The following is a 25,982-nucleotide window of genomic DNA, read 5'->3' on the forward strand; positions in this document are numbered from 1 at the left end:
GCTCCTATGGTGTGCATGTCACCTCAGCCTCCCTGCCCTGCCTTTAATTCACTGTCCCCTCTCCCCTCTTGCTTTAATATCCATCCCAATTAAGAATTATGGTCAACCTGAAAGCTTGACTGCTATTTTATGATGTTTTGGTTTGACCAAGTAAAAGGTATTGACTGATTGTGCTTCTTCCCCCTTCCAGACCAACATTACTTTTAATGTATTATGCAAGGTATTTTACATAATACATTGGCTCTCATTGAAGGGTGCTGGTCATTTCTAAGGAATAAACAAACTATTTCTAGGTCCATTCTTACCTAGCCAGAAGAAAAGTTACAGTAAACAGTTAAGTTTACCCCCTTTATCCAGTTTCTTTTATAGGAAGAAGGCATTTTTAAGATCACCTGAAATTGCAACTAGTTCCAGCTGTTCCACATCTAACTTGTCTGGCTGCTGAGTGGGGAGTGAAAGATGCTGAGCTTCCGTGCCTGCAGGCTCTCCTAGCAGCCATTTTCCGGTGAGCACTGTTGAATTGGACCCTGATTCTTCCTGTAAATAGGTAGGAAACACAGAATGCAGCAGGGCAGTCTGTTTTACAAGGACTGTTTGTGTGTGCCCTAGGACTCGTACCAGTGGGTGTGTTGGTGACGCAGGTACATTGGCACTTGTGGGTACCGTGTTATGTTGTATCCAATTCCCTTACTTGATTTCCATTTCCGCTTCCAACAGACATTAAGCATTCTGTGGCCACTGAACATGATCAGTGTACAGGTTTAGGGCATTTTTGCCCACTTGTCATTTTTTCCTAAAATATTTTTTCCACTTCTGCAACCCTTGGGATTCTCCTGGGCACGGTAATACTGTACTTTTCCGTGTATAAGGTGAGGTTATTTATGTTAAAATACAGGTAGTGGTAAAGAAATTGGGGGCATCTTATACACAGGTAGTGCAGAGGGGTGACGGTAGATTGTTTCCTTCCGCAAGCAGTAGATTGTCACTGGAGTTAGTGCAGGTGATTTGTTGCTGCGGCAATGGCTGCTGTTGATTAGCCACTGCTGCGGCATTTGGGCAGTCAATTGGTGGCTGCTGGCGGTGATCGGAAACACGGTTGGAGGCTTCTGTGTCATGTGCTATCGGAAGTGTTGGCTAGTCAGGTGAGTGTTTTCAGGTACTCCCCCCAAAAAAGCTCAACAGCTCTGGGCAATACCCCCCAAAAGCTCAACAACTCTTGGCAATCTCCCCCTATTTTCTAGATTTCGAGTCCCCCTGTCTTATACACAGAAAAATAAGGTAACTCCCTCTTGTTTCACAATGGGCCCATTTTATTTAAATGTCTGTTGGCTCCCATCGGCTGACAATTAGAAAGAAGGATACCATATCATAGTAGTAGTTCCACAACCGCACTTCCCTTATAGTCATCTCTGGAGCTAAAGTTACAGAGTTGGGACTGCAGAGATGCAAAGTAGGCCTAGGTAAGACATTGTTAGTCTGCAGATTACGCTGCAGTCCTTTGCTCCCCAAACTTTGCTCCCCAAACTTCAACTTTCCTCTGATTTCTTGTTATTTTGCAATGGGGAAAGTAGTTATTTTATTCCCATAGATTGTATTTGCTGAACTCAGCAGAAGGCTATGTGCCACCCATTATTATTTATCCTCTGCAATTTTATGGATGCTTTTCCGAAGTATTTTAAGTACTGAAAGGAAAAGTGCTTCATTGCAAGCATCCAGTAATCCGCGGCAAGTATACAGTGAGTCAGCTTTTGTAGTTGAAATGGTAGTGCTTATGTACAATCTGGAGTTTTTGGCATAAAAGTGGCACTCCTGGATGGATTGATAGCAACTAAAGAGCTTGCTGATGCTGGCATCGTAAACCTTCAACAAGCGACATGTCAACATCACTGCTGCTGTGTTGGAAGTACATTTTGTGAGACAGCTGGTATTTGAAAGTTGACTGCCAGTGCCGTGTATTGTACTCAGGGTCAAAACAAAAACGATAGTAGTTGAAATCCCTGTGGTATGCACATAGTACTGTATGCACAGAGCATCAAATATAAATGCATAACTTGGCAGAATGACTCACTGCATCATGTGTATTTTGGTCTTCTGTGATTCTGTGGGTTGGCCCATTTCTGTGTAGAGTTAGCATATTGGAACAAGAATCAGAACTTGCTGGACATTATCACGGTCTTGCTTAGTATGCTGACAACTTTTTTTTGCTGGTTTTGTAACAATGGCACGTTAAAAATTGGTGAAGAGTTCACTGCTTCCCTGTCTCCACTCAACAACTTAATTTCTACATGTAAAGTTGCTCTGAAGTCATTTTTATACTTTTGATATGCCTTTAACAGTGCTTTGCTCTCCTGCCTCGAACAGCTGTTGATGTTTATCTCTACTCTGTGAAAAGCTTTTGCAAATGCACCTGAGGTTAAAAACACAGGAGGAGGCTAGGCCATTTTATTTCTGGTCTGTTGGCAACTTTCAACTCAACTATTTCTATTATTACTTTCTATTATTCTCAGAATAAGGCTTATATTTCTCTACAGGCAGTGGCAAAGAGTGTTTTGGAATGTAGTGTGCTATTTTCCATAACTGTGTTAAAAATATATAGTAAAATTGGAGCAAAGTGGTATCTGATCAGGGATCGGCTTCCATGTATTTTCAAGTGGAGCTTGACACAGTGTCCTTCACAATGGTGTGTGTGGTTTGTCACTATATCCCTCTAAATGCAAAATCGAAGAAGCAGCCACTCTTAGTAGGCAGGCAACCAATGAATGAAACAGTAAAGAAATAACAAGGTCAGTATTCAGACTGGGCACAGGGAATTGACAGTGCAGATAACCAATTTCAAATTTAACAACGTGAATGGCAAATATGGGTCATTAAGCCTGCACCAAAAAAGTTAGCTAAGATTAGGAATATCTAACAGGGACTATAGCTATTGCACCATTATATAGTTTTTACTTATAAGCCATCTTTGAAAGATAATATCTTGAAGGGAGAAGGACATATATATGAATAAGATAAAATAGTTAAATACCAGCAAATGTAGGTAGTGAGTTATTTTCAGGGGAACGTGTGGTTTTGTTTTTGTTTTAGCAGGACGGGAAATACTGAAAATGGGTTTATTTACAATCTCATGTTGTTGTTGTTGTTTAGTCCCGTCCGACTCTTCGTGACCTCATGGGCCAGAGCATGCCAGACACTCCTGTCTTCCACTGCCTCCCGCAGTTTGGCCAGACTCATGTTGGTAGCTTCGAGAACATGAGTCTTACAATCTCATAGTCTTGTAGTTTTCAGGGCCCCTGCCCCAACCTGGCCTTTTGTCTTTCCTCAAAGGTCTGGCCATCCTTTGTTGTAGTAGTAGGCATTGTCTGAATGCTTTAAAAAACAAAAGCAAACACAGCATGCCACCCTCTGGTGGCTGAAACTGATAAAGAAATGCTTTTATGTGTGAAGTCAACTGAGAATGCTGTCAGTAGCACCTTAGAGACCAACTAAGTTTGTTCCTGGTATGAGCTTTCGTGTGCATGCACGCGAAAGCTCATACCAAGAACAAACTTAGTTGGTCTCTAAGGTGCTACTGGAAGGATTTTTTTTTATTTTTTATTTTTTTTTGACTATGGCAGACCAACACGGCTACCTACCTGTAAATGAGAATGCTGTGTATAGAATGCAATCAACAAATATATATTGAACTGGAATGATGCATATTCTTGTGGGTTAGGGTTAAGGAAATGTGTCGCCCACAGCAGTTAATTAATTAATTATACCGCCCTTCATCTGAAGGTCATAAAGAACCATTCCCATGTTTTCGTTTAGTAGTTTGCAGATGAGCTCAGCATGGCTTACTGTACTTCTGAGTTGATTGCACTATTGAAGTCTTTTTTGTTTGAAAGTCTCCATAGTCTTAGATAATTCTAGACATTCAGTTAGTGAAAGGTGGAATAACAAGTTCCCTTTGATGACAAGAGGAGTATTAACTAGTTGCATGGTAAAACCACAATCATGAGTGTTCATAAAATGCTGGCTGCTCATGCTGCCTGCGGGGTGTGGCTTTCTCTGTGGAGCCTCTCAGCAAAGAAAAACTGTACAGCCACATATGACTAGCAGGCACATTTTTTACTACCCTTTAACCCAGGCAGAAATGGTTCAGTTTCTTTGGAGTGACAATAATAGTTTCAGTTACAGGTAGGTAGCCATGTTGGTCTGCCGTAGTCGAAACAAACAAACAAACAAAAAAATTCCTTCCAGTAGCAACTTAGAGACAAACCAAGTTTGTTCTTGGTTTGAGCTTTCATGTGCACGCACACTTCATATACACTGAAACAGAAGTCACCAGACCCTTATATATAGTGAGAGGGTGTGGAGGGGTATTACTCAGAAAGGTGGTGGGAATAGTTTCGTAACACTCAGAGTGGCCCTCTATCCACTGGCTGCAAAACAAAAACACGGGGGGAAAGTAGTTAGATAAAATTGCTGAATTTTTGGTGGCAATTTGGAGGTTTAACCTGAAATTAAGCTGTTGCTGTCTTTGGTAACTTCTCTCTTTTGGACAACAGATGTTGGCAAACTGGATTTTAAAATGGCAAAACAATATTAGAATTGGAGCTGCCACAGAGAAGCACAAGATATGTTTTAATGCTCAGAAGCTTTGCAAAAAAAAATTATGTTCCGTATTATATTATTAACATTATTGCCTAATACAAGTTTGCCATGGCCTTTGGCTTGAACAATAAACCTGTTAACTTTTTTTACTACCCTTTGAGTGATCTAGCTTTATATGTGGAGCTCTGGAAGTATCAGAAAATGCATTCACATTATGGAACAGGTTCAGCAAATGGGCTTCGATATTCTCACGCTACCTATCCTAGGCCTTAAGACGTGCGTAAAGTCGTAGAAATCAACGGAACTGGAGGGGCCCAACCCCGCGCAGAATCAGGCTACAAATCTGCAGGGGCTGAGAATTACCCACGAAGCTCAGATCAGAAGCTGATAAGGAGCTGGCTGGTTTTGAGAAATTCTCACTTTTCTACCCCATAGTTGTCAACCTTTCCCTTTTTTGCGGGAAATTCCCTTATTATAGCAGTGGGGAACAGCAGGGAGGGTTGACAGCTATGAATATCCCCTGAGCATGTGCAGAGCGCGCAGAGTTCCTGAGCAACCCACATAAGCCAGAGTCGGGCAAGGGGAAAAGAACTTCCAGGTTACTGGGTGTGACTGCCAGGTGGGTTTGAGCCCCGGCGGCTCTCATTTTGGAAATGACGCACGAATCGCACCTCGAAAGCTCCGCCCCCTATTTTTTTTTTAAAAAAAAAATCCTGCTCTATTTATTTATTTATTTACGCGGAGCTTTAACGTTTCTTTCGTTTCCCTGGGTGCTGAACCCTTCCTCCTTCCTCTTTCGTCGCCCCGCCCGTCGCTCACGGTCCTTCGCCGACTTGACTGGCTATCTCCGCTGTCCGTTTTGTGCAGCGGGCACGCCGATTAGCCCATTCTTTTCCTTTCGCTGCGGCGGTTGGTTGAGAGAAGCAAAGGATCCTTGCCTACCTCCCGCTCCCCGCCTCTCTTTACCAGAGACAGACACGATTGGCTCGCTGGCAACCTCTCCTCCTTCCTACGGGACGGAAACGGCGTAGTCCCGCCTCCACCGCCTCGCCTTGTTTCGTTTCCCCTCTCGCTCACTCCCCCCCCCCCCCCACTTTTAAGGTCCGTCTCGCGCGGCGCTGTGGGCCCTGCTGAGTCGGGATGAGCCGCGCTGCTTCCCCATGGAGACCAAGCGGGCCGAGATTCCCAGCGGCGTCCTGGACGACCTGTGCAGGTATTAACGCCTCCGCCCCCACAAGCTGGGAGGCGGCCGGCTGTGGGGAAGGGCCGGAGCGAGATCTCCCGGGGGTCAGCAGCAGCCGAAGCCCCTTCTTCCTCCTCTGGGAGCTAGCGGAGAGGCGGCCGCTCTTCAGGCGGGGCCGGAGAGAGACAGAGAAACACCGCGTCGCCTTCCCTCAGTTAAAAGTCCCGCGGCTCAGAATTGCCCAGAAATTGGTGGTGCCGGTTAATTACCGGTAGCTATAAGCCAAAGTGGCGGGGAGGGAGAGGGAGTCGGTGGTTGTATAGGCGGCTTTAAAGTGCGCGCGCTCTTACGACGCGTGTGTCTGTGTGCGAGATTATATATATATATATATATATATATATATATATATATATATACACATACATACATACACACAGTATATATACACGCAATGCAATGCACAGATATATATTGAACGTAGCACTGAATATATGTACAAGTACACAAACACACACAAGTATATATTGAACGTTGCACTGAAATGATGCATATTCTTGTGGGTTAGGGTTAAGGAAATGTGTCGCCCACAGCAGTTGATTGATTTTCTATACCGCCCTTCACCTGAAGATAGATAAACACAAAATAACATTCCCAAGTTTTAAAATGGAAAGTTCATGCCACTACGAAGTTATGGAGTGAAAATTACCGTAGGTAGTCATTTTACAGCACATGTGAGTATAACTACTGTTATTGAAGTAAAATCCACAATGTGTTTTGACAATAGGTGGTTTTGTAAATAGTTTTATTAGACTTTTGGTGTTATTGTATTGTACACATAGCATGTGCAGCATGATGGAACTATTATTCCTCAGCAACTATAACGTTCAGTTTAGCCCACTCCCACCCTGCACGTCTTTTACAGTGTACAGTCATACCTCTGGTTGTGTTTGCTTCATGTTGCGGATTTTCGGATTGCAAACGCAGCAAACCCAGAAGTGTATACTTCCAGTTTCGCCGCATGCACATAAGTGATATGCGCTCTATCGCGCACATGCACAGAAGCACTCTATTGTGCACGCGCAGTAGCAGCACTCAACTTACGGACTTTTCGGGGTACGAACAGCACCCTGAAACGGATTGCGTTCGTAGGTAGAGGTACCACTGTAGTCCTATGCATGTTTATCATATATATATGAAAAACGTTTCCTAAGTCCAGTTTGTGGCTTTCTTGGACCATTATAGCATATCCTCCAACATTTGTGAAAATAGAGATGTCCTATTTAATTTGTCTCCTTCCATGACATTTTTAACTGTGAAGGGACAGTTTTGAAGGATCCTTTTAGGGAGCGGTCATGTTGGACTTGGTAGAGGTGCACTTGCTGTTACCACCAAGTCAAATTCCACACCCATTTCCCCTTTTTAGGTCTGGTGTCAAAAGGAAACAAGCAGCTTTAAAACACCCAGATCTGGCATCTGGGCACTGCTTTCTACTGCTGCTGTTCAGACATAGTATAAGGGCAGTGCACACGTGCAGATCTCAACCACTACTGGTTTTTTTTAGGGGGGGAATCTCTCTAAAAAACAGAAACACAACCAACCCAGCAGCTTTTCTGAGAAAATTGCACTCAACTGCAGCCACAGCTTTTATTTGATAATAAAACTAGAATTATGTATCTCACAAAGAGCCTCTCTTCATCCACCTACCGGTAGTATGTATGTAAGCTTCAAACATTAAATTCTCTCTGCTTCAGCTACCTATTACACACAAAGTAAGAACCATAATGGCCAGAAGCAAGGCTTTTACACAAGTAATGCAAGCCTGTTGAATGTCTTCACTCAGATGGCTATACTAGCTTTTAGGAGGGTTTGCAAGGCACACCTTTTTCATTTGGCCTTATAGTTTATTAGCTTTTGTTGCTAGATGTATCTTAGTCTTGCATTGCATTTTTATCTTTTATTAGCAGTCGTAATACAGTTTAAGTTATGAAAAGGCAGTATATAAGTGTATTAAGTAAAATAAAAAAATAAGTATTGTCAAATATTACAAACATCCTGACAATTCCTGCATTTTTATAACCTCCTCAAAGCTTTCAGGTGAAGTTCATGGCAGTGGTGCTGAATCATGGAGAGCTGAAAGCATGTGAAGGTCCTACGTAAACCATAGTGTTTACTCATCTGCATGAAGCTTAAGGATTCTAATCTCATGGTGGCTGATGGGAGTTTGTCACTAAAATATCCCAGATCTTGAATACATGTCTTGAAACCTATGTGTGGCTTCTTTTTAAATAAACCTTTTTGACTTTGCGTTTGCTATATTTGTAATTAAGGAGTTCTTTGTGCTTCAGATATTTCAGTGGCTAGTTCTTAAAATTATTTCCCCCCTCCCAACAGTCGATTTATTCTGCACATTCCCAGTGAGGAACGGGACAATGCTATCCGAGTGTGTTTTCAGATTGAGCTTGCCCATTGGTTTTACTTGGATTTCTACATGCAGAACACACCAGGATTACCTCAGTGTGGGATAAGAGATTTTGCTAAAGCTGATATCCTTTCTGTATTACTTTGTCTTTTTGTAGTCTGTGAACTATGTTTAGTGAAACTGTGTTCATGAGTGCCATCCAGGAAGCTGCCTCATACTGAGAACAGACTATTATTCTTATTATTTGCCCATTTGTCTACACTGACTGGCAGCTGCTCTCCAGAGTTTCAGATAAAAGTCTTTCTCAGCCCTACCTAGAGATGTCAGGTGCTCTGCCAATTTACCTGTGTCATGAGATACTTGAGAGTAAGCTCTTTTGAAATCATTGGGATTAGGTTTTAAGGCAAGGGGTCTCCAGAATTGGAATTTATGAAGTGCTTCACAGTAAGCACGGCTGCAAGTATTTATGTATGCTTTCTGTTACTTTGTTTTAATGTGTTTATTACACAATTTCTGTGTGTTTGGAGGTGGGAATGGCACAGAATTTCACTCATTGTTAATGCAGAACGGGCTATCCTTTCTACAGAAATGAATGGAGAAATTGGTTTGTGCAGGAGTGCCCTTTGTTGGAATGCATGCACAGCTTTGAATTGGAGGCATTACAAGTAGATTCTGTTGATTTTTGTGGTTCCTGTTGCTATGTAATGAAGGCACGTAAAACTGGAAAATGCATGCATTTTAAAATTACTTTAAGCTGTTGTTTCTCACCTGCCTGGCCACAGCCAGTTATTAGGCTTCTTACTGCTGCATGCCAGTCTCTGAGGCAGAGACTTTTAAAAGAAGTGCTATGATTTTTATACTACCTTTAGACTGCAAAATTCACAAAGTGGTTGAAGCCGTAACGTTAAAATCCATTTATAGGACAAGCTAAGTATGCTTCTGGGGCGCACGGTACTCTCAGCAGTACCTGATCTGAGGAACGCAGTTGCCATGCAGGGAAATATGATAGAGCAGAACCTTCCCAACCCACAGAGACAATCCAGATGGAATATTCCTCTGCCCATCTACTTGCATAGGTCATCAAGAAGGGAAACAAGGCAGTTTTCTGACCCAAAAGTTGACTGAGATTAATCTATAACCTATAACCCCACCCCCATCATTCAGCCCGGACACTGAGATCCAGCGCCGAGGGCCTTCTGTCGGTTCCCTCACTGCGAGAAGTAAAACTACAGGGAACCAGGCAGAGGGCCTTCTCAGTAGTGGCGCCCGCCCTGTGGAACGCCCTCCCATCAGAAGTCAAGGGAATAAACAACTACCTGACATTCAGAAAATACCTGAAGGCAGCCCTGTTTAGGGAAGTTTTTTAACTGTGGTATTTTAAATGTATTTTAATGTTTGGTGGAAGCCGCCCAGAGTGGCTGGGGAGACCCAGCCAGATGGGCGGGGTACAAATAATAAATTATTATTATTATTATTATTATTATTATACTTCGTCTAAGAAAGTGCTGTTGGACTGTTTGGCCACTGTGATAACAGAATGGTAGATTAGATGGGCCTTTTGCCTGACAGGATTCAGTGATGCCCCTTCAGAGCATCAGGAACACATCCTACCCTAAAGGACACTGGCCAGCTTGTACTGCTAGCTCTTTGATCTATAAATTTAGCCATGCCAGCCATATTTCTGAACCTTTCCCCTTTCACAGCTTGGGCTGTGTAGTTTTAAAGACTAGTGCCCTGATTGCCAGTTTACACATAGATAGCTTTAAGGTTGTGTGTGGGGGGTGAAATATGTGTTTCAAATTATGAAAGCATCCCCCTATGCAAACTTAAAAGTGCCTTAAGATTCTTAACAGGCAACAAGGCAAGTGACTTAACATATCATGTTTCCCCTCCAATTATTCCCATGACAGTTCTTAAGAAAAAACAACCCATTGGTGTTAAAGCTCTGTGGTGTGAAGGTTCCCTCATTAATGTCAGTGATTATGATTTGCTGGAGACAAAGAAAGAAAGGAAACATGGTCATAAAATTTGAGGAGTGAAAAAGTGTGTCCTGGTGCAGTGAATTTCCTTGACTTCCTATACTTTTCAGTCATTGCCCTTTTTTACTGCCTCAAGGTGAAGATGTGCAGAGGGTTTTAGATGAATGGAAAGAGTACAAAATGGGAGTGCCAACCTATGGTGCCATTATTCTCGATGAGAGCCTTGAAAATGTAAGTGTGAAACTGACCTGAAGGATTTATTTTTATGTCTAGGAAAATGGAATTAATATTGATTTAGATTTGAACATTAAAATCAACTTAAGTGCGACTATTTCGAAACCTCCTAAACAATACCTTTTTATTAAAATACTGGTTTTATAATTGAATAATATATGTCGTTTGAGATTCTTTCCCTCACTGTAAGAGAAGAATGTATGCTGGATTTTCTTCCTTCTCAACCATTTATTTTGGTGTATCGTTCTTGTAAATATGAAAATTTCCCAATCTCACTGGTGCTTAACACAATTCAACGCCCTCCAACTACTTCTCTTCTTCTAAGTACTTAATCATGTCTTGAATTGACTGCTTAAATTTTGCAGGTGCTGCTGGTCCAGGGTTATTTAGCAAAGTCAGGCTGGGGATTTCCAAAAGGGAAAGTGAATAAAGAGGAAGCTCCACACGACTGTGCTGCTAGAGAGGTGACTGAGTTGCTTTTATGCTCAAAATGATGTCTCTGACATGTTCCCATGTGCCTCAAGTGCATGTACCATATTAGTGTTTTTCCATCAGGTGGTGGTTTTTCTGTCCCCTGATATATGACAAGCATGGATATAATGTTTTATGTTGTTGCTGCTGCTGCCTGGGTAAATTTTCTGTGGAATTAATATGAAGCATGAAAACTATTTTAAATTCATAGATGACACCTGTGTTAAGATTTTCTATATAGCAAATGTAACAAATAGGTTATAGTTCTTCGCTTGAATAAAATTGGATGACGTTATAGGTAACTCACAGTTTTCATGCTTTTAACGTGTAATTTCAACTTTCCTGACCCAACCAGTGCCGTATGAGTCTCACTCCCTACCCCACCCCACCCCAAGCAAGACAGAGAGCTTTTAAGATCTCACAAGATACTCCAAAAGCCTGAAAACAAGGCAGAGAGCTTAGAAGCTCTTTTTTTGCAGGGTTTTCCCAGTGAGCATGAAGGATGTGACCTAGAACATATTCAGTGCTTTCCTGCACACTTCAAGAGAAGGTGGCTGTGAACAAACTGTCTTTCAAGGATGCTTGTTTGCTAGCATTGATTTCATAGAGGAAACCCTGATGAGCTTGTAAGGATGTACAGGATTCCCAGAAACAGTTTAAAAACTGCTGAAGGGGATAGCATTAATAATAGTGGATGATTAAGAAAAAAAGATTTCCAGCTGCTGGAAGCATCAAATTTCTCTAAATTGTGTCTTGTATTGAGAAAATGCTTTGAGATGCATGCATGCAAAGCAGTATAGAAATAACTGTAATAAATAGTATGCTAAAATTGAGAAAGGATCCGCCTACTCTTTTCATTTTGGGCTCTTTGGTATATTTATAAGATGTGCAGTTACCGTATTATAAAGTTTTTTATTTGTCAAAACTTGCTGTAAAGATTGTTGAATATTTTTGCATAGCTTTGCAGTGTATGTTTGATTTTTAAGAGAATCTCATCTTTTTTTAAAGCTGTAGTGAAGAGCTTGTCTTTTCACTCACATACAGTTCCCCAAGTGAAAAGTATTATTTAACTTTTTTGAGCTATAAAGTGAAATAACTAGTTACACAGCAGCTAAAATGCAAATGCAATTTTTTACTCTGGCCTGTGTATTTTCAGGTATTTGAAGAAACTGGTTTTGATATAAAAGATTACATCAATAAAGATGACTATATTGAATTGCGAATAAATGATCAGCTGGCACGCTTGTACATCATTCCAGGAATTCCAAAGGACACAAAATTTAATCCCAAAACAAGGAGAGAGATTCGGGTAAATAGACTTACATGTGGGGTTGTGGTTTTTTTTTGTAAGGTCTGATCATATTATTGGGTATTGAGAAAATAATGATTTATGCAGGACTAAAGCAGTGGTCAAATGTCCTAAGGAGTCCTTCCTTCTCTAATGCACCATTCTGGTATGCAGGACACCAGTGTTGTACTGTATTGTTGTCTTGTTTGTGAGAGTCACATGGAAGTATTCATTTTGTAACAGCGAATGCATGCTGTTTTCTCATGATATATTACTTGTATGCCCCATTTTTGACTTTCATTGTTCATCGGGCCTACTTTCATGAAATCCAAGCCCTGATTCCATAGGCACTTTGCACAGTTTGAAAACTGTAGGCAAAGAACATAGAAGAGGGTCAAGGCAACATGCATATTAGGGGTGATCTGCAGTCTAAATGCACATAACACCAAACCACGGCCTGGCATTATGTGTGAACCAAGCCTTTCAGCTTAACTTTTATTACCTAAGGATAAAGGTTGCCAGTTAAACAACATTTTAGTTGGTTTATAAACCTTAGTTAACAATTACCATAACTTAGTGTTATGTGTAAATCTGGATGTCCTTAACCATGGTTAAGATGCCTTCACGGTCCAAAAACTACAGAACCCTGGGTGAAGAGTGGCAACAAAATCATGACTGCTCTTAAGGCTTAGCTGCTCTCTATTCTGTGATGTACTAAACCAAAGTGTCTGCCAGACACCTCAGTTTTAACCATGGCTTACTAATTATGGTTAACACTATCTACCATTAACACTAACCATGGTTTAGTGTTATGTTTGAACCAGATCAACATCTAGGAAGAAATTGCAGTACATTGAGCATTTTTTGGCAGTTGAGGGGGGGATATTCTGAGTTTTCTGTTGTAGGTGGGTGTGCAACATATAGAACTGAATTTTAACCAGTGATTTTCTAGTGATGGCAACGCATGCTGTTTCCTGACTAGGTGCAATGTTATTTCAGATTGTTATCCCTGTCCATTATTTATGTGTAATATAAGGAATCTATTTTCTGTGTTTCAGAACATTGAATGGTTCTCAATTGACAAATTGCCTTGCCATAGAAATGATATGACTCCGAAGTCCAAGTTGGGTTTGGCACCTAACAAGTTTTTCATGGCCATTCCCTTCATCAGGTGTGTTCAGGACAAGAGAGAGAAAAACAGTCCTTTATATTTCACTTCTGTGTTGAGATTTTTATTTTTGTGTTCTAAAATTTGCCCTAAGAAGCTGGATGTTGCTGACCCAATATTACCTTCTCCACAGACCACTGAGAGACTGGCTTTCTCGACGGTATGGAGATTCTTCTGATAGTGACAATGGATTCTCATCAACTAGTAGTAGCACACCACCTAAATCCAACATGGAAAAAATGAGGTAACAAACTAGCTCAATTTGAAATCTACCACTAACCTTATAGCCATCATATATGTAGGAATAGCAAGGGCTGAGTCATTTCAGGGGACAGGAGATTTCTGGACCAGTGAGCAGTGTGGATCAAGAAGAGTGAAAGGATGTGTTGGGCTGTTAAGACAGAAGGACTAGTTAGTTCTATGGCTATAGGGCTGCAGTCTTGACAACCTAAAATAAGATTGGTTATAGCTTGTTGCTTCGCAAGACATCAGTGAAAGACTTTGAAAGCAGCAAATTATTGAGTTGCCGTACCAATAATTAGGGACAACTGAACAGGTGTTTGGTAAACTGACATATGAAATGTAGCAGCTTTCAGAATTCTGAATCAAATGGCAATCTACAAATCAAACAGAACCACAGGCAAGTTCACCTACAGTTCATTGCAAGTGCTGAATATGTATGAATGCTTAGTAGTTTAAAATACTGCCAGGTACTGTTGTATGCTTGTATCATGGGTATTCAATAAATGCATTGAACAGCAGGAAAATGTTATTCGGTGATATGGCATTTTGGTTCACTGCCCCTTTCTTTTCCCCTGGGACACAAATTTAACAAACACACAATGTTTACATGCAGGCTTTACACATTGGAAAGAGACACCTGCAATAAATCTCACACCGTCTTTGCTTTAAACCACCACTTGGTTCCAGACATATGAGAATGGACACTTTTGCATGGATAGTGAAGCAATGTGTCTGCCTCTGTGATGCATGTGGATGTTTCTGGGATTTGCTGATGATGTGGTAAAATAGTGTAATGCACATAATGGTAAAATTCCACAAGCCTAACTTGGTCACACCTTTGTAGAGAGATGAAAAGATTGTGGAATTGGCCACACATGCCCCAGGACCTGCTGGTGAAGGGCAGGTAATAAACTGAATAATATACTCTGCATCTCTCATTACTTGGCATGCACTGTAGTTGACATCCCTACTGGTCCACCATGTGTGTAGAATTGCAAGCATGTAAATGATCAGTGAACCCTTAGTTGCTCCAGTGCCATTGGCATCTGTGGGAATAGTTGCAACTGACACCCCTCGTGTAGTTGTACACGGAGCACCGGTTGTTGGGGTAGCCTGCGGACGGGACGGCCGGTAATCCTGGAGCCTGCTCCCACCGCGCCGTGAAAAAGAAGAAGTCCGCTGGCTGCAATCTGAGGGTTGAGTTTGTGAGTCTGTGAAGATTCTGCCTCGTAAATGGTTGCAAGCGTCTGTCTGGTCCAAAAAGCTCCGAAGAGGAAAATAAAGCTAAAGGTGGCCAAAACTAAACGGCCAAATAAAAGAGTTTTAAAACAAAAGTGAAAATAAAACAACTGAGACTGCAGTCTGGAGGAAAATGGCTTTGGCTGCCCTGCGTGGATGGTTTCGCTTTCGTTTTGCCTAGGCTTGTCATGCAACGTTCTCTCTGGGCTTCTCTGCGCATTCTCCACACCACAAACAGGGAGCGGCAGCTATTTATTGAGTGAATAACCAATGTCATAATCAATACATCAACCAATCACAACTCTGTTGCTGCCCTAAATTGGGCGGGAAGCAGATTAACTGACCGTTGCCTAATTCAAAGTTTGGAGCCACTAATTACCCGTGGAGGGATCCCAGCAGTGAATCGCCTGCCGGATCCTGCTGCTACCTTTCCTTCCAGGTGGAAGGATATAGTAAAATTAAGCACAAATAATCACAAATAAACATAAATGACCACAGGTGCGAGCGCACCTGCAAGGTATATTCCCACAGGCATCATTTGATGAGTGTTGCTCAATGAAATTTTCCTAGGGCAGTGGTGTGTTTTTTCTGTTAATTGCTATCAAGGCAGGTGACTCCCCCCTCCCTGGCACTGTATTGTACCTTGTTACTATAAGCATTGACAAGCAATGAATCTGAATGGACTGAGAACCATGCATTCGTTAACAGCAATCACCACTTTGCAGTGCCTTTGAAACAAGCAGTAATGCCCTAAAGAGGAAATCTATAACATACTGTCGCAATGGTTAATTGGCAAATATAGCCTCATGTAGGGAATACCTAAGCAGTTTGAGTTAAAGCTGTTGTGATCATAATCTGCTGTAGATCTTTTCTAAACAAGCTCCCTGCTCCCCCCTTTTTTGATGGATTAGATCCAAACTCCATTATAGCCTGCCAGTGGTTACAGATGGTCCTTCAGGAGACCAGTGGACAAAACAAAGGCAGTTGCAGCAACAGAAGCCATATAACAATCATTTTGAGACGTCAGATGCATTAAAACTAAAGGTGAGTTTCTTTTTAATACATTTTTGTGCTAGCTCAAATTCTGTGAAACTTGGTTTTCTGTGTACATGATGCATTTTAACTTTCAAACTTCACAAACTTGTGTCTTAAGGGAATAAGACTGTATATATTCGGAGAATTACTAAGCATATATACATGGATTTTTAACTTCAGTTCCTTCTTTTTCTTTGTGTGGTGGATTGCTCAAGAACCCACGTAGCAATGGTAGAAAGCAATACCAAGACACTCCCAATCAAAAGAAGAAAACTAACGGAGTGCAAAGTCAGCCAGCTAAACAGAACCAAACTTTGGTAAGTTGTTTAATGGTAAATAAGAAGTGTAAAGAACATTGAATGGTCAGCAGTGCTGTAGAATCACAGAGGACATTAAGAAGATTGCAGTGATAGTTGGAGCCCTCGCAGAATGAGACAGGCTGTGGACAGATAAAACGTTGGCTTGGACACTGTCAGCTTCTGGGCTTTTGGTGCTCTTGAGACCTGTCCCAGATTTTGGCTGGGTTTAAAAAGGAAGTGTGGGGGGGTGTCCTCTCGTAACTTTATTTGGATTTGCCTAGAAGTAGTTTGGAAGAGTCTCTTGTGCTTCCCTTTGGTAAACTGCCACTCAAAAGTAATCCTGGGGAGGATAGCAAAAGTTGCAACGGATTCGTGTGTGGCTCAGTTAGCTAGAAAAGAATGCAAAGTAATGGGGTAGAGCTTGCAGTATGAGTTGCCACAGGACATACATATGCTTTCAGATTTCTCTGTGTGGCGAAAGACCATTGGGTTGTGGTAACCTTCCATGAAGTTAGTTTGGCCTGCAAAAGAGATTCTTCTTTGTAGCTTTCAAGGTATAGCAACCTAATTCTGCATTTTTAAATATATCTACGTGGTAAGAGGCATCTCTTCTGCACTCTTCATCCATTGCCAGATACATTTAAAACAAAACTCAAAACTAATACAAAACTCAAACTCATACAGTTATCTTCTTAACCAGAAATGTGAAAAGAAGTTACATCCCAGGAGACTTCAAGATAATTTTGAAACAGGTAAGTATGCGTATGCTACATTCTGAAGTTAGCACTTTTGCTGGTTATTTTTCACTGTGCATTGTATCTTAAGCAACACATGACACCTGGTTCAGATGTAACTATCTCAAGCCACTCAACCATGGTATATAGGGCCAGCCACTAGCCATGAGTGCAGCTATGCTTGCTAACCAGGATACAATACATGCTGGTTTCATATCTTAGTTGGTAACTAGGGAACTCCCCCACCCACCCACCAAGAACTGCATTTCCTTTGAGGTCATGTTTTAAGGGATGCTTGCTGATAGTGTACCTAGCCAGTCACCCACCTTTGTAGTGGTGATCTTGAGAGTCTCTTCACCAACCCTCTCTCACTCATGCATACATACATACAGCCAGGCCTCCTCTCTCATGCATACACACACCCACACACCCATATCCACAAACACTTCCTTGGTGTTAATTATTAACTGGGGGGGAGGACACTCTCCCTCACCCTTCATACCATCTACACATTTTCTCCACATCATTATTATAAATCATAACCCTTCGTGGGGGAAGGGAGGAATTCTTATGTAGCTGGCAAGGGAAGATCTAAGCCTTCTATGTACTGCAATTCCAGTGAACCCATGCACCACAAATGTGGCAATTAGTTTTTTTATTTATTTAAAAGCCTCCCATTGTTCCTATCACACTGAAGCCCTACACACAAACTGCAGAAGAAATAGTACCTCCTGATTCTTTGTAGGTACTGGGCCTTTTTGTCCTATAAAACCACTGAAGTAAAAGCCACACAACTTAATTCATAGCTTGGATATGGGAGATTTTGGTAGTGGAGACCAATTGTATGTGAACTACTGTTGTTCAGAAAGTCACATGCTGAACCTCAACCCATGATCACATCCTGATTCAGTTTATCTGCAGTATGCAAGAGTCAAATGTGCAACCAGAGTGTTCTACACATGTCTGTATGTTGAAGGAAGATATATATATATTACTGTCAGTTTCTCTGACAGTCTTTTTGGCTAAAAGGCAGTATATAAATGCTATAAATAAATCACTTGAAATGTAGTTTGTTCCAAGTGTTCTTTCCTGCAAACCTGTTTTAACTTAACAGTTTTTAAATGAATAAGTGACCAAATAATTTGAAACTTTCTTTAGTAATCTGTATGTACTGTTCTTTTTTAATCTGAATAGTAAGACTATTTCTGACACTTGCTGCTGCTAAATAATTTGTTTTATCTTTTTTTTTTTTTTAATTCAGAAGCAGCATATGACATATGTTGTGTCAATGAAGACCAGCTCTTGGAACATGGACAATCAGGGTCATGCAATGGCCACTGCAAATTCACTTTCTCCTCACGAGCTTTTCTGAGCTTCAAGTTTGACCATGACGCAATCATGAAAAGTTTTGACCTTTGATGGTTGTTCATTTGCACAAGTCTGCCACAGATCTGGTGCAAAGTAGCTGAGCAGGTTTCTTAAATCCAGCCTTTACCCTTTCTCAGGTTTAAAAGCAATGCAGGGACCTAGTGATGGGCTGGAAGGCTTCTCATCGCAATGTGGGAGTGACACCATTACAGTGTTGCACTTTAAATGCAGTATAGCTTTTACCTGCAGAGAGGGGCAGGGGGAATGCTTTCCAGTGTTTCATTTGCTAGTTCCTAACTATGCATTAGAGGGCATTTTTTTTTTTTGCTGTGTGTTTAAAGTATTTTATTTAGCCCTAGTGCTATACTAACCTCTCAAGTGTTTAGATTTGCTCTGATGTACAATAATTCTTTTGTTTCCAGTATGTCACAACAGGGTGGCAACTGGCATGAAACTTCTGAGGACACACCTGTTTTGTATTCTGGATATAGTTAGACCTCTTATGACTTTGTATGCTAAAAGACAAATTTCTCTTTTTGCTAGTTCAGGATCCTGCTCCCTCGGATCTTCTGGGTTTTGAAACTAGTTTCTTCCGTTTGATTCTCTTTTGCACTGTACCAGGTTTTTTTTAAAGGCATGTTTTAAAATGGTAATGGTATCATACAAAGCTGAATTCTGCTTAAAGATTGTCTCTCCCCTCCTCTCCAGTTCCAGTAGGATTGGGTGGTGGTGTTCAGCCATGGTAAACCTGGTTTTCTTGGTCTGATTTTGCTGTTTCTACCATTTTGGAAAAACAGAAACTAGTTTGAATTTGCAGCATGTTAAAATGTGGATTTTGGGGGGGGGTAATTTTACTGTATAGAATGTAAACTAGCCTTTTTAAAGTACTGCAAGGAGAGAATTCAAAGCATGTTCAGGACAGCACATGATATTCAGGCTAATGAATTTTGTTTTGTCATTGTACTGTTTTATTCTATTCTGTTATATTTTTACCAATATCTTTCTGGTTCAACATTGAGTTTGGTGTCAACACAATAGCTGCAACAGTTTTAACGTTTTAACAATGCAGCAAGGAGTGCAAGAGAAAGGCATTTAAGTTTTTATTTTAACAAAATGTACAGAATGCTTAATCTAAAAAAAAATCTTGAATGGTTTACAAAACGACGTCCCATGATTGTTCTGAAGGCATGACTGTGAACATGACTTACCTACAGAGATGCTGCTGAATTTCTCTTTTCTCCATATCCTGCCCTTTACCTTGGCACTGTAGAACAGCTTGTAATAAGTGTTTGAGATTTCAAAAATCAAACTTCTAGCCCACCTGGGTTAAAGTTTGGGAACTAAGTAAACTGTTTATAATTTTACATAGCGCCTCTTCTCTTGCAAAATCTGTATAATCTCCCTTGCTGAAGAGGGTCTCCATTTTGCCTGGGAAAGAAGCTCAATTTAACTTCCAAGTAAATCAGGTTTTATTAATAGGCCATTTGAAATATTGTTGAGTGACAGATTTGCTGAGTAGTAACATACCTGCCAGCCACATCCATAATTTATTCAAACCAGCAAATTCACTGGATCTGTTAAGACAGTTGAAAGGTTGGTGTGATGGACGGAGACACCACTTGCCCCCTGTCCACCTCTTAATTAGAGGAAAAAAATTTGGTCAGTATTTAGTGCAGTTTGACTTTTTATAGCAATAAAAGTGCCTAACTTGCTAACTTCTCGTTCATGGCAAATTGCATTTTCAGACTGCTTGTGCCAATCTTCTTCTGATATGTAGCTTGATTTCCCAGGAATATTACTCTTTATGCTGCTTCCTTTTTGGTACACCATGGAACTCTGGCACAGTTATGTGAATTTCAGATATGAAATGAATTCCTTCCTGACAAACACTTAAATCACTGTACCAGCAGTGAGACAAAACATCTAAAGTGAAACAGCTTTGTGTTCAGAGTGTGCAAGTTCTGCCCTAACATCTGGATAGACAAAGTGTAGCTCCCATTTTGCAATTGTTTAGCAAAGACAGTGTCAGGCTTCTTCATGGATAGCTTCCCAGAAGCTATAAAAGACTAACTTGGGTTTGTTAAATCTAGCCTTAAAATGGGTTGCAAGTAAACATGGTAAATATGCAATAATTTTCACTTTTACAAGGTACCATGCTTCATAAAGTTGTGTTCCTTAATTTTATTATATATTAAGAGTGTCTGGAAATAACTGCTTTATGGATTCTTGGGTGTCCTGCACTGTGAACATTTCAGGTTGTTTACTTTTTAATTTGTCTGTATGGTATGAGTTTTTTTGTTTTGCTTGCAAAGTGTTTAAATGAATCTTTTTATACGCGTGTATTCAAAGTCCAGGCATATGGTTTACATAGATTTCTGTAAAGCAATGAAGAAAAGGCAATTTGGGAATTGTGAATTTTTGTTTCTCTGTGGGCATTTTAAAAGATGAGGGAATAAATGATATATGAATGGATTTGAGATAATCTTTACAGAAAGATCAAACTGCTTGAATGTTGACTGTTGGTCTGATGTGCTTGAGGAGATGCAACAAACTCCTCTCTGTGCTGCACCTAATTGCATTACTCGTCTGATCCTTTTGAGGTCAAATTATTTCTGCTACAAAAGCAAAGGATGCTCAGCAGACAAAAGACTTTAAACAGGATTCTTGGGACTGCATACTGAGCTTTTGGACAACGGCTTTGTATAAATGTATGTGTGTCTGTGAGTTGCTTAGTGAAGCTTTGATTTATAGCTACTCTGTTTTGTTTTGTTTTTGGTGGCTCATGAAGTCTGTGGTTTGCGCTAAACTTGCGTGCTATTGAAAGCTTTGTATTCAATATCTGAGCTTGAGAAAGCAGAATTGAGGAGAAAGGAGCAGTTTTAACATTTAGCTGCACTTCACTTTTCCAGGTATTAAGGTAGCCTTTAGGCTCAAATATTTGTGTGCTAAGGTTAGCGGTTTGCTCTGCAGAATTGTAGTACTAAATACTGGTATACAGCTGTGGCAAAAATTCCTCTGATTTTAGTTGAATTTTGGGGCTGTTTTGCATGGTTGGTTGCAGGAAAAGCACAGCAAAATTTTGCAGAGTGGCCCATGGCTCATATCAAGCTTGTGATGTACAACCACATACTAATGCTAGAGATTTATGAAAGGGTCCTTAGAGCAGCTTCTGACATGAAGCTTGGTATTTGACAGCTGGTGCTTCTCCCTGTTCCTTCCATTTCTGTCCCATCTGAAACGGAACTGCGAGTTGCAAATGTTCTGAGCCTGCCAGCTTGTGAATTTTTCTTAGCCGGCCATCCAGAGGTTATGCATGTTCCTCTGCAGCCCAAGAAGTCTGAGCATAGCTGTTGTGGTAGTTTTAAATTGTGAAACGTGCAAGAACTCAGATGTTCTTGCTCACAGTTCCTTACACTAGAGTGCTTACATGTGACAATAATTTACTGTGCACTGTGAAGGCATCCTTACAGGAAAGTTAGCTATTACTGAAATCTTGGTATACTCTTTAAACATATGTAGCTATATCTTTTTCGCAAAGGGAAAGATAAATAGGCTTAAAACCTTACTTTTTGCAGTAAGCACCGACTGATGCAATATCGCTTGTATGCATATATATATATATTCAGCATGCATTTATCGTTGCTTTTATTTTTGATAAGAACAATGGAAAAAATAAACACTCTTTAATTTGTTATTGTCAGAATCACGAAAATCCTAATGTCCTACCTGGTTTTGAACTCTTCAACCAGTTTTTAAAATAAATATTTAATCTTTTTTGACAATGATCCAAGGAGCCACATGGCCCATTCTGTGCATTTGTGTATTTAAGTAGGCTTGGAACTGATTTCTTCCCTTCCATCTCCCCCCCTTTTTTTCTTTTTAAGCAGTGGCATTTTATGGTATGTAACAAATAGCTGCTTTTAAGTTGGGAGAAGTGAAAAACAATCTTGTTGCGCTCTACAAAAGCAGCTCTTTGGATTCTTGCTGCTGTGGTTTAAATAACACAATGAAACCTGCAACTGTGGTATAAACTATTAGAACTGTGCTTGGAAATGATATACAGGTTGCTGTTTGAAATGAGTTAAGAAGTTGATTGAATGGACCAGTTATAAAAAGGTGACTTTTAATTTGTGTCATTAATGAAGCATAGATCACATAAAGAAAAGAATGTACATTTTACAATATATTTCTACAACTACAAATATTTTATATAAAGGATCAATGATGCTACCTTTCATAACAGCTGTAGCCACAGTATTGAACCACAGGCTTGTTCTTGCCCAAAATTGGTTTATTCTTTCAAGCTGAACAATTTTAACGGAACTAAACGTTCTCTGAAATAATTTTTACTTTAAGAGACTGAAAATGTGTGTTTAAACAGTAGGATTGTTCACTGCTATGTTTTGTGAAAAATGGCATTGCTACAGAAGGGTGTGCAATGACCCAATCTGACAATTTGTGTTATTTCAAAATACTTCATGATTTTGCAGCCTGGCTTTAAAGAAGAGATAGTAACAAGTTGTTCTTCATAATTTGAGAGGCGGAGAGCAGTGGGCTAGGTATGTATTGCTTTATTTGTTATAGGCTAGATAATATAGGTAGCTTTTTCACTAAGTTAACATGGTTTGAGATTGGTCTATTAAAAAAGTACACTGTTAGGTGCTAAGTAAGCTAATGTGTTTATTTTTATGTTCATTGAGCAATTTGTTTTTACTTACTAGTAAGCATTTTTATAATATAAAAGCAGTAATAGGTTTTGGACTTCTGGATAACTTGTAAACTTGAAATGTGATTATTGTTCTGAACTGCAGAATACAGCTGGGTCATGCCTACAATACTGATGTATAAAACATTGCAACTGGTGTTGTTGCCCCTAGGTATCAGTGTGTGAATTGTAAAGAGAAAGCATTTTTCTGAAAATTTGTGGAATTGCACTTGGAGCCCACAAAACATGAAAACAGCATAAAAGAATTGTCATGTGAGTTGTGTACATTCATCCATTAAAAGTTAATTTTCATGCTTTCATATTAACAAATGGAAAGCTCTTTATTGTGCAAGCAGTGAGAAGGGTTCACACAATGATATATAAAATAAGAACTAGGTAAGCATTTTCCTGCCAAGAAGCAGTGACTATATCCTTTGATAAAAAAGAGAAAAGGCCATGCCAGAAGGCGTAATGATATTTGCATTAGAAATTTATTCAGAATATAAGAACATTTGTAAAAGTATTATAAATGCCTCTGTATAAATAAATGCAGTTTGTACAAGTCTATATCAAATAAAATAAAGTAGCTATTTTACAGCAGCTAAAGAACTAAAACTGTTGGGAAATCAATTAAAATTGTAGTTTTCCATGAAAAATGCAAATATAAACAGCAAAGCAATACTGACATTTAATGCAAAATTATATGTGCTTTGTAAATAACTAACAGTACATTCAAGCTGGTGTAAAAGGTTTTTTTATACCTTAACCGGAAAATAACAGATTTAGAACATGTTCCATGCAACATAAGACAAACTCATCGACTTCTAGAAACCTGTTCTAATAATACAACTCAACGTGTCACATTTAGACAAAAAGGACTGAATAATTAACTAGATTTGTCATTAAAACAATCACTTCCGTGTAACAATGGAATGGATAGTTCTGGAAGTTTTGTTTAACATGACAATACACAGCACGCACACACGTCAGGTCTGCCTGAGGTCTTGGGCACAGAGATGGTATTTCAAACAGTTGCATAACTGAATTTTTGGTATTTCGTCTTGAGTGGCAGTAACAGATTTTTGCTTTCAACCTAAACACCTTGAACACTATACTGGCAGTAGCCCATGTCTGCTTTTTTATCATTCTAGCTGCTGATTGAGTGACTGCTTGTTGAAGAAAGGATCTGTCAACCTTTTCTTGCAGGACATTCCCTTATTCCAGCCATAGCTGGAATAGGGGGGAGGTTGACAGCCTCTCCAGAAGGGAAGGCAAAAAAGGGAGGGTTGACAGCTATGCTGCTAGGTGGGAGAACTGCTTCCCACCACAGAAACATACCAAAGCTTAAATTTAATAGACCACCCCTCCTATGGAAGGTTCATAACATACTCACAAAAATGTTGTTTGTACTAAAAAATAAGTAAGAGATTATTGGCAGGAAAATACATTAAGTGTTTTGGTGGTGGGTGGGGTGGTTTCCCACCACTTTGCCCCAACCAAGTACAGCTGTAGCTTGGTTTTTGAACAGAATCCGTTCCACAAGTTCATTGAGATTCCTGCACTCAATCGGAAACTGCATTGGATGTTCAGCTTCCCAAAAACGTTCAAGAACCAAGGTACGACTGTAATCAATTTTGGTAAATTAGACAGTTCTGGTTATTGAAACACTCCCTTCCTGCAAGTGAAATTGGTGAGTACAGCACACATGCATGAATGCAGTCAATCCTGCAGGAAGGACAGATATGGTTTATCACAGCTATTGGTTAGTTAGATGAGGTGGCTGTTAGCTGCCCATTTGCAAAAGAAATAAAGAATTAAAACTTAGAAGGTAGTGGGCAGGCATCTTACCTAAAAACCGTGGCTCAAGCTCTGGGCATTTAACGTATAAAACCAGAGTTGGGGCAGCAGTCTTAGTCACAATTGGTACACAGCACATTGTGGACAGATGTTTTACTTTAAAGCTGGAACTTGTAAAATAGGAAAGTGGTCTTATGAAAACCTAGAACATGCCTCAATGAATTGGTGGGGGGACTCTTAAAAGGATGGGACAGAAGGGAGTCTCGGTGCTCTTTTATATGTGCTCAAAGTCCTTGAAAAATCCATCAGGATTGGTAGCAAAGCAGTGCCTCTAATATAACATAAAACAAACATCCTTCAGGACTGCAGAGAAATGTATACATTCTATAAATACCTGGTAAAGGTGCAAGGTGGGAAGCACTACATGTATCTTCCAGGAGGCATTCAGTTCAGGTCAACTGAGCTGGCCACCCCCCTCCCCTATAGCTTCTTTAATCAGAAAGGCTGGTTCTGTAAGATGTTTGAGCACTGAACATAAGAAAAGTGGTTAGTGGGAGGGTTTAAAAAAGGTGCCCCATACTCTGTAGATAATGGATAGAAAATCTAAATAAATACTTTAAAGAGTATTTCTTAATAGTCTGAAGACCTGAACTGAAATTCACCGAGATTCTAGTGCTCCTACACAATCAACTCATTTAACAGATCTTATTCACAGAAGCTGTGGCCTGCTGCATCGTCTTATTCAAGACAATACAGGTCACAGCTACCAACTAGCCTTCAAGATGTCACTGCTTATCCTTTAAACATGCTAAGGTGAAGGAGTCGTTCCTGGGCCAGAAGGTCCAGTTTGGGTAACAGTGGCCAAACTGTTTCTTTCTCCCTGGAGTTGGACAACCAAGGCCTCCTTGAGTGATATACCTTGTCCTCTCCAAATCTTAACTTAAGATGGCATTAATTCATTTGGAGAAACATTAACATAGTCTGCTTGTATACTGAATTTTGCTTAAGAAAGCCAATTAGGATTAAGGACAAAAGATGACCAAAATTGTCCACCTACTATACAGCTTGCCGCATGGATAGGTGTGCTATATCGGAAAACAACAATGCAGCAGAAAGACAGACAACAAATCAGGTATAAATGAGAGTTAAACATGCATTACTTAACATTAATTTTCACATATTTGTCCTCTTCCTGAATGCTAAACCTTAAAAATACAACACAACACC

The 25,982-nt window shown here is 40.2% G+C and overlaps 1 protein-coding gene across 1 annotated transcript; it reads left to right on the forward strand.

The window, feature by feature from the left end:
• Positions 1 to 5,655: 5,655 nt before the first annotated feature.
• DCP2 (decapping mRNA 2) lies at positions 5,656 to 18,508 on the forward strand. The gene is made up of 11 exons (XM_033163621.1): positions 5,656 to 5,806; positions 8,168 to 8,319; positions 10,278 to 10,405; positions 10,774 to 10,872; positions 12,036 to 12,188; positions 13,226 to 13,338; positions 13,469 to 13,579; positions 15,729 to 15,861; positions 16,068 to 16,169; positions 16,852 to 16,903; positions 18,147 to 18,508. The coding sequence occupies exons 1-11, from the start codon at positions 5,754 to 5,756 to the stop codon at positions 18,302 to 18,304; spliced, it is 1,254 nt and encodes a 417-aa protein (XP_033019512.1). The 5' UTR covers positions 5,656 to 5,753; the 3' UTR covers positions 18,305 to 18,508.
• The last annotated feature ends 7,474 nt before the right edge of the window (positions 18,509 to 25,982 follow it).

Source organism: Lacerta agilis, chromosome 11 (genome assembly GCF_009819535.1).
Source record: "Lacerta agilis isolate rLacAgi1 chromosome 11, rLacAgi1.pri, whole genome shotgun sequence".
Classification (NCBI taxonomy): Eukaryota; Metazoa; Chordata; class Lepidosauria; order Squamata; family Lacertidae; genus Lacerta; species Lacerta agilis.